This window comes from Quercus robur, chromosome 8 (genome assembly GCF_932294415.1).
Source record: "Quercus robur chromosome 8, dhQueRobu3.1, whole genome shotgun sequence".
NCBI classification, from domain to species: Eukaryota; Viridiplantae; Streptophyta; class Magnoliopsida; order Fagales; family Fagaceae; genus Quercus; species Quercus robur.
In genome coordinates, this window is record NC_065541.1 from 8,839,063 (window position 1) to 8,851,397 (window position 12,335).

The following is a 12,335-nucleotide window of genomic DNA, read 5'->3' on the forward strand; positions in this document are numbered from 1 at the left end:
ATGTAAATTTACATGAGTTTACATGAACCAACGTCGGTGATTTTTGAAGTAAGATGTGTAAAATTTGCCCAAATTGCTGTTATACATAAATTTACTATAGTGAGTGGCATCTTTCGATTTTTTTTTTTTTTTTTTTTTGGCTGAATGAGTGGCATCTTTCTTTTTAAACGTTTTCACAGCCAATCAAATATTGATTTCATAAAGTAATGTCCAGCCACTTGATTAGAAATTGCAAAGGCCTGCTGCTTTTCTGACTTTAGTGCCTTCTTAATCTAACCATAAAGCTGAAGTATATATGCTCTTAAAGTTTCATATGCCAAGACAAAATATAATAATAAAATTAAGCATCAAAACCTTCTTTACTCCCACGAATTAATTAGCAAGTTGGTCAATTAGGAATTCTGTATAAGGAATCATGGATTCTCTTTTGTCCAAGGAGGAAGAGGAGTCATCTACTTGGAGTCCGGCGCTTAGTTTCTGTTTCTGGTTTGGCTTTGCTTTTTTAGTGATAAAGTCATGCCTTTGCAAAAGAAAAAAACCACACCAGGAAGCAAAAACCAACATGGCATCATCCACAATAAGAGCGGTGGAAAAAATACTCTCTTACAGGTTCAAGAACAAGGCGCTTCTAGAAGAGGCACTCACACACCCCTCCTACTACAACAACAACAACAACGGCGAGTCGTCTAGGTCGTACCAGCGGCTCGAGTTCGTAGGTGACACGGTGCTGGGACTGGCCCTGAGCGAATACTTGTACCTGGAATACCCCAGCCTCGACCCAGGACAACTCTCGCCCCTACATCACGCCAACATCAGCAACGAGAAACTCGCGAGGGTCGCCGTCCGCCACCATCTATACAGCTACATCAGGCACAACATTAGGGACTTCCGGAGTAAGGTCTAACAAAATCATCTCACTTTATTTCTTTTTCTTTTTCTTTTTTTTTTTCCTTTTACAATTATTGGTTTACATTTACTTATAGATAAGTGTGTAAAACTGTGTAATACGGTTTTTCAATAATAAACACTACTTAAAAATATATATATATATATTTATATATTTATATATATTAGAACTAAATTTTATAAGGTAGGGCACGAGAAAAGTGTATTCTTTTTTTTGGTCAGCAATGGAGCTTTCATTAAAACTTAAAAATTAATAAGTCTATTACATCTTAGACTAGCTTTGTCAGAAGCTACTATACTTTCCACCACAGACGGAGGATTCAAAAAGATAACAAAAGAGTTAACACTACTAGCACCAAGCTTAGCCAATGCATCAGCACATTGGTTGGCCTCCCTATATATGTGAACTATCTGCTTGTTGGGGATCTCACTCAGCAGGTTCCTGCAATCAATTAGTAATGGTTCCATTAACAAGTTGACAGTATTATTATTCATCAACAAAACAACACTCAAAGCATCCATCTCAATAATTAGATTACTAAGTCCCATCTCCTTGGCTAATAGAAGCCCATCTCTTAGAGCCCACAATTCTGCCATACAGCTATTTGAGCCCCCAAGAGGCCTTGCAAATCCTTTCAACCATTGCCCATCATGATCTCTGATGACTCCACCACCACCAGCACTTCCAATGCTCCTAATAGCAGACCCATCTGTGTTCAACTTCGCCCACCCCATTGGAGGCTTCTCCTAACCCACTTCAATTACAATTTTTTCTTTAGGCAGCTTGGCATTCCTTCCCACAGAGAAAAATTCCGCACTATCATGAATGCTCTTCTTGTAGAATGTTTGCTCCAACCTGCCTGTCCTGAAAACAAAATTATTTCTATGCAGCCATAGATTCCACACTCCTATGGGAAACAATAATTTCCAAGGAATCCCCATCCACCTAGATATGACATCTGATTTGCAATTTACTTCAAGCCATTCACCAATGGATAAGTTGAAAGTCTCCTTCAAGCAGGTCGGGAAATGAAGTTGCTGCCAATACTCCTTAGCAAACTCGCACCCCCTCAATCAATGATCAACAGATTCATTGCTTCGGTTACACAAACTGCAGGAAGTATCAATATTCAGGCCTCTCAACCCCAAAACCTCTCTGGTAGGAACACTGTTATGTAAACATAGCCAAAGAAAAAATTGGATCTTAGGGAGAGCTTCAATCTTCCACACCCACTCCATCGATACAGCTTCAAGCTTCAAAGGATTAAGCCCCTTTGCCAACAAATATGCAGACTTCAAAGAGAAAAATCCATTCTTAGAGTAGGCCCATTGGAGCGAGTCCTCTGCCTCACTATTACAAGACAGTGGAGTAGCTTTAATGGCATTGAGTATATTTTCAGGTAAATCAAAGGATAATAAATCTACTTTCCATACATGATTATGATCAACACATTGCTTTACAGTGATGAGCTCTTCCTCGCGATACAATGGCCCTTCGATGAGAGATCTCAGCGTGCCCATTGGGAGCCAAAAGTCAGTCCAGACCTTCACTGTTTCACCATTTTTTACCGACCATTTCAGTCCCTTAACGTAAATTGGTCCACCTCTCTTACATGTCGCCCAACAGCTAGAGCCTGGGAGCTTTCTTCCTTCAACAGTCATTCTGCTTGCTGAAAGATACTTGGCCACAAGCATTTTTGCCCGTGGAGCCTCCTTTTCACAAGCTAATCTCCAACAAAGCTTTGCAAGAATGACATTATTTCTTTCCTTCATTTTGTGCAACCCCAACCCGCCAAGCTCTTTAGGGAGAGTTACCTTATCCCAGCAAACCAAGTGCATTCTCCTTTTTTCTTCTGTTGATCCCCACAAAAAGTCCCTTATAAGCTTATCTACTTGATCACAAACCTTAACGGGTAATGCTTGGCATTGCATGTAGTACTCTGTCACAGGAGCTGCTGCTGACTTAACAAGCACCATTCTACCAGCCCTTGACAGTAAATTTGCCCTCCAGCCAGCCAGTTTGCTTTGTATTTTATTGATCACAAAATTGAATGCGCTTCCCATTCTACCTTGATGAGTAATGGGAAAACCAAGGTATTTTCCTAGGTTGGTGGTTGCGGCAATCCCAAGTCTCCTACAAATGCTCCTCCTTCTCCTACCAGCCACATTAGGGGAAAATAAAATCTTTGATTTGGTCAGATTCACCTTCTGCCCAGCAAGATTGCAGAAATTATCCAACACTTCAATGATAGTTTCGCAATTTTTCCTATCCGCCTTAGCAAAAAGCATCAAATCGTTAGCGAAGAAAACATGTGAGAAGCTCGGCCCACTTCTTGAAGCTTTAACCATATCCCATCTCTTTTCCTCGCACATACTAGTGATTTGGGCCCCAAGGAATTCCATGCATAGAAGAAATAAATAGGGAGATATAGGGTCTCCCTGCCTTATTCCTCTCGAAGGTTGAAAGGAATCCAGTTTACCTCCGTTGAACAAAATGGAAGTGGTAGTAGTAGACACGCAGCACATGATCAAATTTATCAACATCTCCGGAAACCCAAAATGCTCTAGCACCATTTTGATAAATGACCACTGTCACGACCCAAATCCATGGAACATGAATTTAGATGCATGACCAACCTACTAAACTTATATAACTCCATAAACATAATTAATCCAAAATAAATTAAAAACTCCAAAGAAACAATACTCTTAAATAAAACCTCTTACAAAATCCAGACTCCACAAAAATAGAATAATCTCCAAAATACAATGAAATCTAAAGCGGAATAACAAAAAAAAAAATAACTAATAATCTTTTAAGACTTCCAGTATTATTGACTTCGCCTAAAACTCCCACGCTCTACCTTGCACCTTACGAAGCAATCCAAAAGGTTCTGTTACCCAACTAAACTTTAATCTGAAAAAAATTGTAATTGATGGGGTGAGCCACACATCCAGTAAGCAATTATACACAGTATACAACAAAATAAAGTCAAGCAAAGCACGAGTTTGATTTCACAATTTCACTCAAAATATTCGATATAGTTTTCCAAACATATAAAGAACCACTAAACACATATATATAATCAAATCTTAAAGTTATTCGAAAACACATACAGATAATTAATCAGAGCACAGTGTCACATATACACATTACATATTCTCACATACAATCCTGTGAGCGGATACCAACATCTAACTCCTGTTGGTGAGGGATCAACACATATTCTCACATACAATCCTGTGAGCGGATTTACACACATATCTAATATATCTGATCAATTCTAAAAACATTTATTTTAAGTCACATATCACAAAGTAAAGTTTATACAAAATAAAATAATTTACTTGATATTAACAATTTCCTTTCAAATACAGAGGCATATCAAAGATCACAATATTGAATAGAATATAAATCAAATGATGCTTGACTCTCTTGGGGAATGAATAGAAACTGAGGAGTTTATATAAATATATTACAATTCTTGAATAAATCTAAAAATTTAATTTGCTAAAAGAAACGTTTTAAATACCATTTGGAGAATAGGAATATGACTAAAATCACTTTGTTTTAACAAATTTAAAGAACAAGAACCTTTTTAGAAAACTTACTTTGAAACTCAATTATTTTCGGAAAATAGTTTAGTTTAGAAATCATCTTTTAAATGAGATTTGGACATTCAAAACATTATTTAAAATTCGAAGTTTCTCTTTAAAACAGTCTAAAAGTTGAAGTTTCTCTTTCAATGATATAAAAAAATAATGCTTTCGATAAACTTTAGAAAACGTAAGATTTAAAAACATAACTTTTGAAAACTTTTGACTTCTAAGAACCTAAAGAATAAAACTTGTGCATATTATGCATAATTACTTACAACACTTGAATCTCTCTGAAAGTCCAGCTGAAACACCCTCCAATTGTCTCAAAATACTCTTAGATAGGACCTAAAATCAATCATGGAAATTACTTAATATCCTCCATAAAATATAAATCTTATTAAACTATACAAACTGACTCACTAGTAAAATACTTTACTGAACTAAATGATAGCACTAATGCAAAGCATCTCTACCCAAAAGTGTGTTTCCTCAAATTTATCAAAACTAAGAGGCAATAGCCAAAATATCATTGACCTAAGATTTAATATAAAACCCCAATGAAAAATGTAAGAGCCATATACCTGAATAGATATTTGTAATCCATGGCTTGTTCTAGAGACACACAGTGGCCAACTTAGGATTTAATTATATAACTCTGATGAAAAACTGAAGGCCATGATTATTACTAATATTTTGATCCATGTCTATTTTCATGGGTACACACGGTGGCAAGATCATTGACTTCAAATATATTATATATGTACATGTCCGTAGGAAGACATATGCCATAACCATAGATCCTTGAAATTCAGTGGCTCAACTTTTGGATTATATATATATTTATATCCCAACGAAACCATCTTAAAGTCATCCTAACGTAAGCCATCCTTTAATATATATATATATATATATATACCCAAGAAACACGATAAAGCTACCTAATATACAAACATCTTTCTGCCAAAACCATAAATATATCTCAAGGTTTATAACAGTATAATAGTATTAAGATGGAGTTCTCACCTTGATTTCGTAGCCCAAATCTTATGCCCCTAAACAATTTTGCCTCTTCAATCGTATGTGCTCTAAACTCCAAGAAAAAAAAAAAACACCTCTTAGCCTCCTTAGTGATGAAACCCTAATTTATCTTTTCCTCCACTTTATATTTTAATCTGATGTGGGCTTGGTGGAATAATGGGTTGGACTTTAAAATCCTCTTGAGCTTATCTCTTTAGTCTCCAAGAAGCCCATAAAACATCTTCATCCTTTTTATTTATTATTTTAATTTCCGCACCAAAATGTATGCACTAAAATTCTAATTTCTCACCTATTTGTAGCACCACAAAAATTGTCTACTCCCATCTTACTGTGCACACACATATACTACCTCAACTCTATAATAAAATTGACAAGGTACAGTGATAATCAAAAAAAACAAAAATTGGGATATTACAACCACTCTAGGCGATCATATGCCTTCTCCAAATCAATCTTTATAACCATAAATCCCGTCCTTCCTTTTCTCTTCCTAAGAGAATAAATTAACTCTTGGGCAATTATTACGTTGTCCGTACCCCTTCTCCCTTTGAGGAAGGCGGTCTGCATTGGGAAAATTAAGGATGGCAGCAGTGGTCGAATCCTCAAAACAATGATCTTTGAAATGACTTTGTATATCGTGTTGCATAAACTAATGGGTCTATAATGACTGACCGTCTCAGGGCCCGGTTGTTTAGGGATCAGTGCAACAAGGGTCTGATTAAGATATTCAGGAACTTTCTGCCTTGTGAATACTTCCTTAACCTCTCTCTTTACCGAATCCCCAACCACCAACCAAAACCTTTGAAAGAATCCAGCATGTAGCCCATCAATACCAGGAGCTTTGATGGCTTCATAGTTTTTAGGGCATTCCATATTTCCCCATCCGAGGGAATGTTGGTTAAGCTACCAACTTCCTCTTGACTAAGCTTAGCACACCAATCTGAGCTCCATTGCGTAGTAATAGGACAGAAAACTTGCTCTGACTGATAAAGTTTCCTGAAGTTTGAGTTGAAAATTTCCTTAACTTCCTCTAGATTACGACACCATTCACCCTCACTGTTTTGGACACAGGTGATTCTATTCTTACTTCTCCTATTGAGCGCAGAAATATGAAAGTATGCTGTATTTCTCTCCCCCGAAATTATCCAATTGGTTCTGGATTTCATAGCCCACAGCTCTTCTTCAAGCTCAAGAATTAAATTGTACTCCTCTGATAGCTGCTTTTGAAGATTGATCAAAAAACTATTAGGGCAGTGAGCTAATGCCCTTTGTGTTCCCAACAGTCTCGCCAGAATTTTCTTTTTCCTTATGAAAACATTACCAAATACCTCTCTATTCCAATTTTGTGCTTTAGTTTTGAAATTAGAAATAGCTTCAGCAAGATCACCCTCACTATCCGCCCAAGCATCCCTCACCACTGCCGAGAAATCACAATGACTCAGCCAAATAGACTGAAATCTAAATGGCCTGTCCACATTGGAGCCCAAAAAAGGATTTAAGTTCAATAACAACGGACAATGGTCTGAGTTAATTCTAGCTAAATGAGTTACATTAGCTTCCGGATAAAAATTCTTCCAACCCGGATTAACCCAGCACCTGTCAAGCCTACATTGAATTAAATTATCCAACTCCCTCTTGTTAGTCCAGGTATATATAGGACCTGTATAGCCAAGGTCCATCATACTGCATTCATCCATACACTCCTTTATAGCTCTAACTCTTCTCTGGCAAATCGGGTTCTCCCCATACTTCTCCTCAGCAACCAAAACTTCATTAAAGTCACCCATAAGTGCCCAAGGCAGATCATGCATATTAGCTAAAATCTTAAGGTTATTCCACAGAATGCAATGTTCTTCAAATCTAGGACTAGCATATATAGCACTAATTAACCAACTAAAAGATTAAGATCTTACCCAAATTAGCGCATGAATCTCCTGCTCAATAGCTGCCAGGACTTCAACATGCACCAAGTCAGTTCGCCAAAGCATCCAAATACCTCCAGCGAACCCAACTGTATCTGCCACCGCATACCCATCAAAAGGCAGAGTCTCTATAATCTCATCAGCCCTTGCACCACTCATTCTAGTTTCAATGATCACCATGAGTAATGGTGAGTGCCAATCCACCAAATCCATAACCGTTTTCCTGAATAGGGGTTTCATAGCCCCTCTGCAGTTCCAAATCAAAATATTCATAATTTTTGAATAAGAAGAAACACCGGACTCAGACAAAGAAGAAGTATCTTCAGTGTCTCTGGATCTCCATAGCTCCATTAGCTCCTTCCTCGACTCCCAAATCCCCCGGAATAGAGTCAACGCATGTTTTATTATCCCCAGCTCTTCCTGAGTAGCCTTGATCAGAATCGTGCCATTCATCTCCGGTTCGGCAAATTGGATCATTTTCACCTTGTGTAGATTGCCCATCAATGAGCATTCCACCGGAGCCGTTAGCAGCATCTTCCTTATTGCGACTTTTGACTCTATCCACCCCACTTCCGCTTCCGATAGAAATTTTTCCGAGTTCTGCATGTTTGATCCTGTGACTGATGACCTTGAGCTTGTCATCGGCGGCACCGGCACTGGAGGTCGATCCGTCAAGAACCTCCACCACGGGTCCGGAGTCATGATCCATGCTTCGTCTTTCATTGGCAGATACCCCAGTTGCTTGCTTCTCTTCGTCAACGGGAACATATTCTTCCACGCCACCATCAGGTCTTGCTCGAACCAGCCCCATACATCTGTTGGATCTTGCTTTATCCAACGGATTGTCTCTTTTCCCACAGGAATCACCTTTCCTTTGTAAAAGATCGCCCAATTCTCTTTATTTTCCATCGCTGTTACCAGAGCCCTTAGCTACAGAATTTTCTTTTAAGTCATTTGGGTTAACTTTATTGCTGAACGGGCTAGAAAAGCAAAATGGGCCTGGCTCTGCCTCAGACCCAAACACAAACACTCCGTTATTCTTGCTCTGGCCCACCACTTTGGACTGCATCCCAACTATACTAGTTACTCTCTGGTTTGATTTGGCGTGTACACCCTTTTCCTTGGTACCCTTCCCTATTTTTGGTTGGCTTTGACTAGACATAGCCATCACATTTGTCCCTTTCTGCAATACAGCAGGTTGCATGTGCAGCGCTTTTCTCTTGCCATTTCTTTCATTCTGACCCACCACTCTAGATATGGCAGCTGTAGCAGAGGATGCTTGCGTCAGCTGGACGTCAGCCAAGTGATTCGTCTCTGCTGAATTTTGCACTAGTTTTTTTCTACTATTCATTTTCTTCCTACAGACCACCATCCATTCCCCATATTCTTCCTGTGATTTTTCCTTTTCTTTATCCTTCAACCCCTCTTCCTCCTGGGTATTTGTCTTCTCATTGTGCACTTCACATTGGTCCTTACTCCGCTCCTTGAATTGTTCCTTAACAATGTACGAGCATGCTTCAAGTTTATGCCCAATCTTACCACACGAAAAGCAGAGGGCATTGATACCCTCATAGAGCACACTTTGTTCAATCTTGCCAATAAATATCTTCCTTACCAAAGGCTTGTCCAAGTTCACTTGGACACATAGTCTAGCAAACCTACCATGTTCCCAATTGACAGTGTGAGAATCGATTCTGAGGACTGGGCCAATGGCTCTCCCTATTTTTTAAGAGCACTCGGTTCATAGAACTCCAAGGGCAACTCAGGTAGCCTTATCCAAACTGCTACCGATGAGAGAGTTGCCTTAGAGGCCTTAAAACCTGGCTCCCACTGTCTGATAGCAAGAAATTGTTGCCCTATAAACCAAGGACCCCCTTTAAGGATGGTATCAACATCTTCCATTAATTCAAACTTCACAAGCTAATAATCATAACCCAAATCTATGCAGTCCATGCCTCCACACAGACTCCACATTTTCCTCACCCTCTCAACAAGGAAAGAAAAAGCCATCCTCTTCCCAAAAGTTTTGATAATCAGTGCTTTTTGCCAAGGAGCTCTCATGCGCATCTTCTCTTCCTTTGAAAATCCAATTCTAATATTTCCATCCTGATCGCTATCCTCTTCATTATCAGACTCCACATCCTCTTGCATAGAGCAATCAAAGCCAAAAGCTTGCTCAAATGCTCCAGGAATTGCACCCACCAACTTATCCTTATAGCTCTCCACATTGTTTCCCTTAACATTCTCCCTCGTTCCATCCACACGATGGCTATCCTTAAACTTCTTGGTACTGCGAGCAAGAGTATCCTCCTCTTCATCTAATCGTTTCAGTCTTTCTCTCTCCATAAAGGCGTTCCTCTTCAAAAGTGTATTCTGACTTATGTGTAGAATTATAAGGAATTTATTATCAAAAAAGTCTTTTTTTTTTTTTTGGAGAAAAAAACACACACATACAAGAGAGAAGGAAAAAGGTACTAATAAGAAATTTATTATCAAAACAAAAGAGTCTTTTGTTTGTCAATAGTTTTACTTTTTAGTGAGGTTTTTATTTAATTTTTTTATATCACAATTATAAGGAATGTATTATTTTTGGAACGTTGACACGTTGTCTCTAATTCTATGTAAATATTTTATTATGACAATGGATGCTTATATTTTTATGATAAAAAAAGCAGTGAATCGAAGGTACCCTTTGATTTGTGGATTCCAATTAGCTCAACTGGTAAAGTATCTGATTATTGTATAAAAGATTTGGAATTTAATCCCTGCCTACACCAAAAACTGATTGGTGTCTTAGTCTGATGATAAAGAGTTACCATCAGAGGCAGATGCCATAAGTTAAAACTCTCTAAAATAAAAAAAAAATAAATAAATAAATAAAAAAAATAAAAAAGCACCCTTTGATTTTGAATGCAAATAAACATTGCATGTTATATTATGCTTTTAAGAGTTTATAATTAGAGTTGTGCTTGTTATACACAATGTGTGTAAATACATGCACTGTGTTGTTATAATTTGAAAACGTAACTCTACAATGTGTTTTACAAGATTTTCCCTTATAATTAATTGCTCTGGTGTGGATCTGTATATTTTGGACTTGTCTTTGGTTAAAAAATTTGTTCAGAATTTGAACAAAGATCTACGCAAATGGTTTTGTGTTTGTGTTACTTCTATAGGTTCAAAAGTTTGCTGATGCAGTCAATCAGGAAGACGATATGGTTTTATACGGGTCAATTAAAGCCCCAAAGATTCTTGCTGACATTGTAGAGTCTTTAGCAGCAGCTATATATGTTGATCTCGAATTCGACCTGCAAAAATTATGGGTGGTGTGTATTTAACTTTCCTTTTCTTATTTGGCAAAAATGATTTGTCTTTTTTCTTTTCTTGTTTTGGACTTTTAGGGTGTGTTTGGTACATGTTTTCAAATAACAATTTTTAGTTTTTAAACAATATTACACGTATTTCTATATACTTTTTCATCTATACGTATTTCCACACATGTTTTCAAACAACAATTTTCAGTTTTTAAGTGCATGTACCAAACACCCCCTTAATCTCTATCTCTCTGTTGATATAGAATTCATCATTGGTTGTTTTATACTTGAAGATCTTTATGGATCTCCTGAAACCTATTGTCACACCCGAAGTCTTGCAACAACAACCCCATCCTGTTACAACATTGTATGACCAGTGTCAAAAGCAGGGGAGGGAAGTTGTCATTAAGAACACGAGCATTGGGGCAAAGAATATTGCTAGTGTATATGTCGATGGTGCATTTTTTGCCTCAGATTCATCTGATGATATGGACACTGCAAGGCGTAATGCAGCAGAGCTAGCTTTGCGCAAATTATCGAAATCTATGCCCACTAACCTTAGGAGGTTAGATTTTTCTTTTGGGCTCAACAAGTCATTTGAGATTGAAGGAGCAAAGCAAAAGTTACACGAGGTTTGTAAGAAGAAAAGGTGGACTGTGCCTCGTTACAGGTATGAGCTTCTTTTTCATTAGTAGTGAAGAATTATGTATATTATACACATTCTGTAACACACGTACACACACAAACTGCATAAAATTCATGACTTTAAATCATGATTTTCAATTGGAAACTATGACTTCAAGTCACAATTTCTTTATAGTTTGAGTGTGTGTAATAAACACCACCCTTTTTCAAATTCTCACGTTCCTATCTATCTTGTAAGATATTGAATTGAAATGTACATTTGCTATAACTTTCAGCATTGAGAAGGAAGAGGGTCCATCAAACGACAAGAAATATGCATGCTCTGTTCAAATAGCAACTGAAGATGGTGGTTTGTTTATGGCGGGAGAAGAAAAGTCAAGAGTAAAGGAAGCAGAAAATTCTGCGGCTTCATGTCTTATCCGTGCCTTATTAGACTCTAATATAATATAATATAATTTTTTTTTTGAGGAAAAAATATAATATATATATAATAATGTATTAAAGTATGGGAGCTGCGTCATAAACTTCTTTTGTTGTTTCCTTTCAAAAAATATAAAAAAAACTTCTTTTGTTGTATTTTTTGGAATCCACCGCCTGTGTTGGGTAGTGTACTAGCTCATGATAAAGCTAATGTGTTTTGTAACAGAATAGTTAATTTCTAGTTTAATGCAATTTCATGGTTTACCAAAAAAAAAAAGTATTAAAGTAGAAGCCTCACCTAATCTTCTGCCATGTGTCATGATTGTCGAGCTTATACAGATAGATACCGGTTGTATCTATTTAGATGATTTGGACAAACAAAGCCACATGGAGCACAATAATTTGTCCATGTCAATTTTATCTACCTCGTGTCTATCAGGTGTCAATAATAAATGGATATTTATAAATTCCTAAATAAATATGTGCTTAA

General features: G+C 37.4%; 1 protein-coding gene across 1 annotated transcript; it reads left to right on the forward strand.

The window, feature by feature from the left end:
* The first annotated feature begins 277 nt into the window (after positions 1-277).
* LOC126694461 (ribonuclease 3-like protein 2) lies at positions 278-12,109 on the forward strand. Its single transcript, XM_050390729.1, has 4 exons — positions 278-898; positions 10,643-10,792; positions 11,074-11,450; positions 11,701-12,109. Exons 1-4 carry the CDS (start codon positions 416-418, stop codon positions 11,873-11,875), a joined length of 1,185 nt encoding a protein of 394 aa, XP_050246686.1. The 5' UTR covers positions 278-415; the 3' UTR covers positions 11,876-12,109.
* The last annotated feature ends 226 nt before the right edge of the window (positions 12,110-12,335 follow it).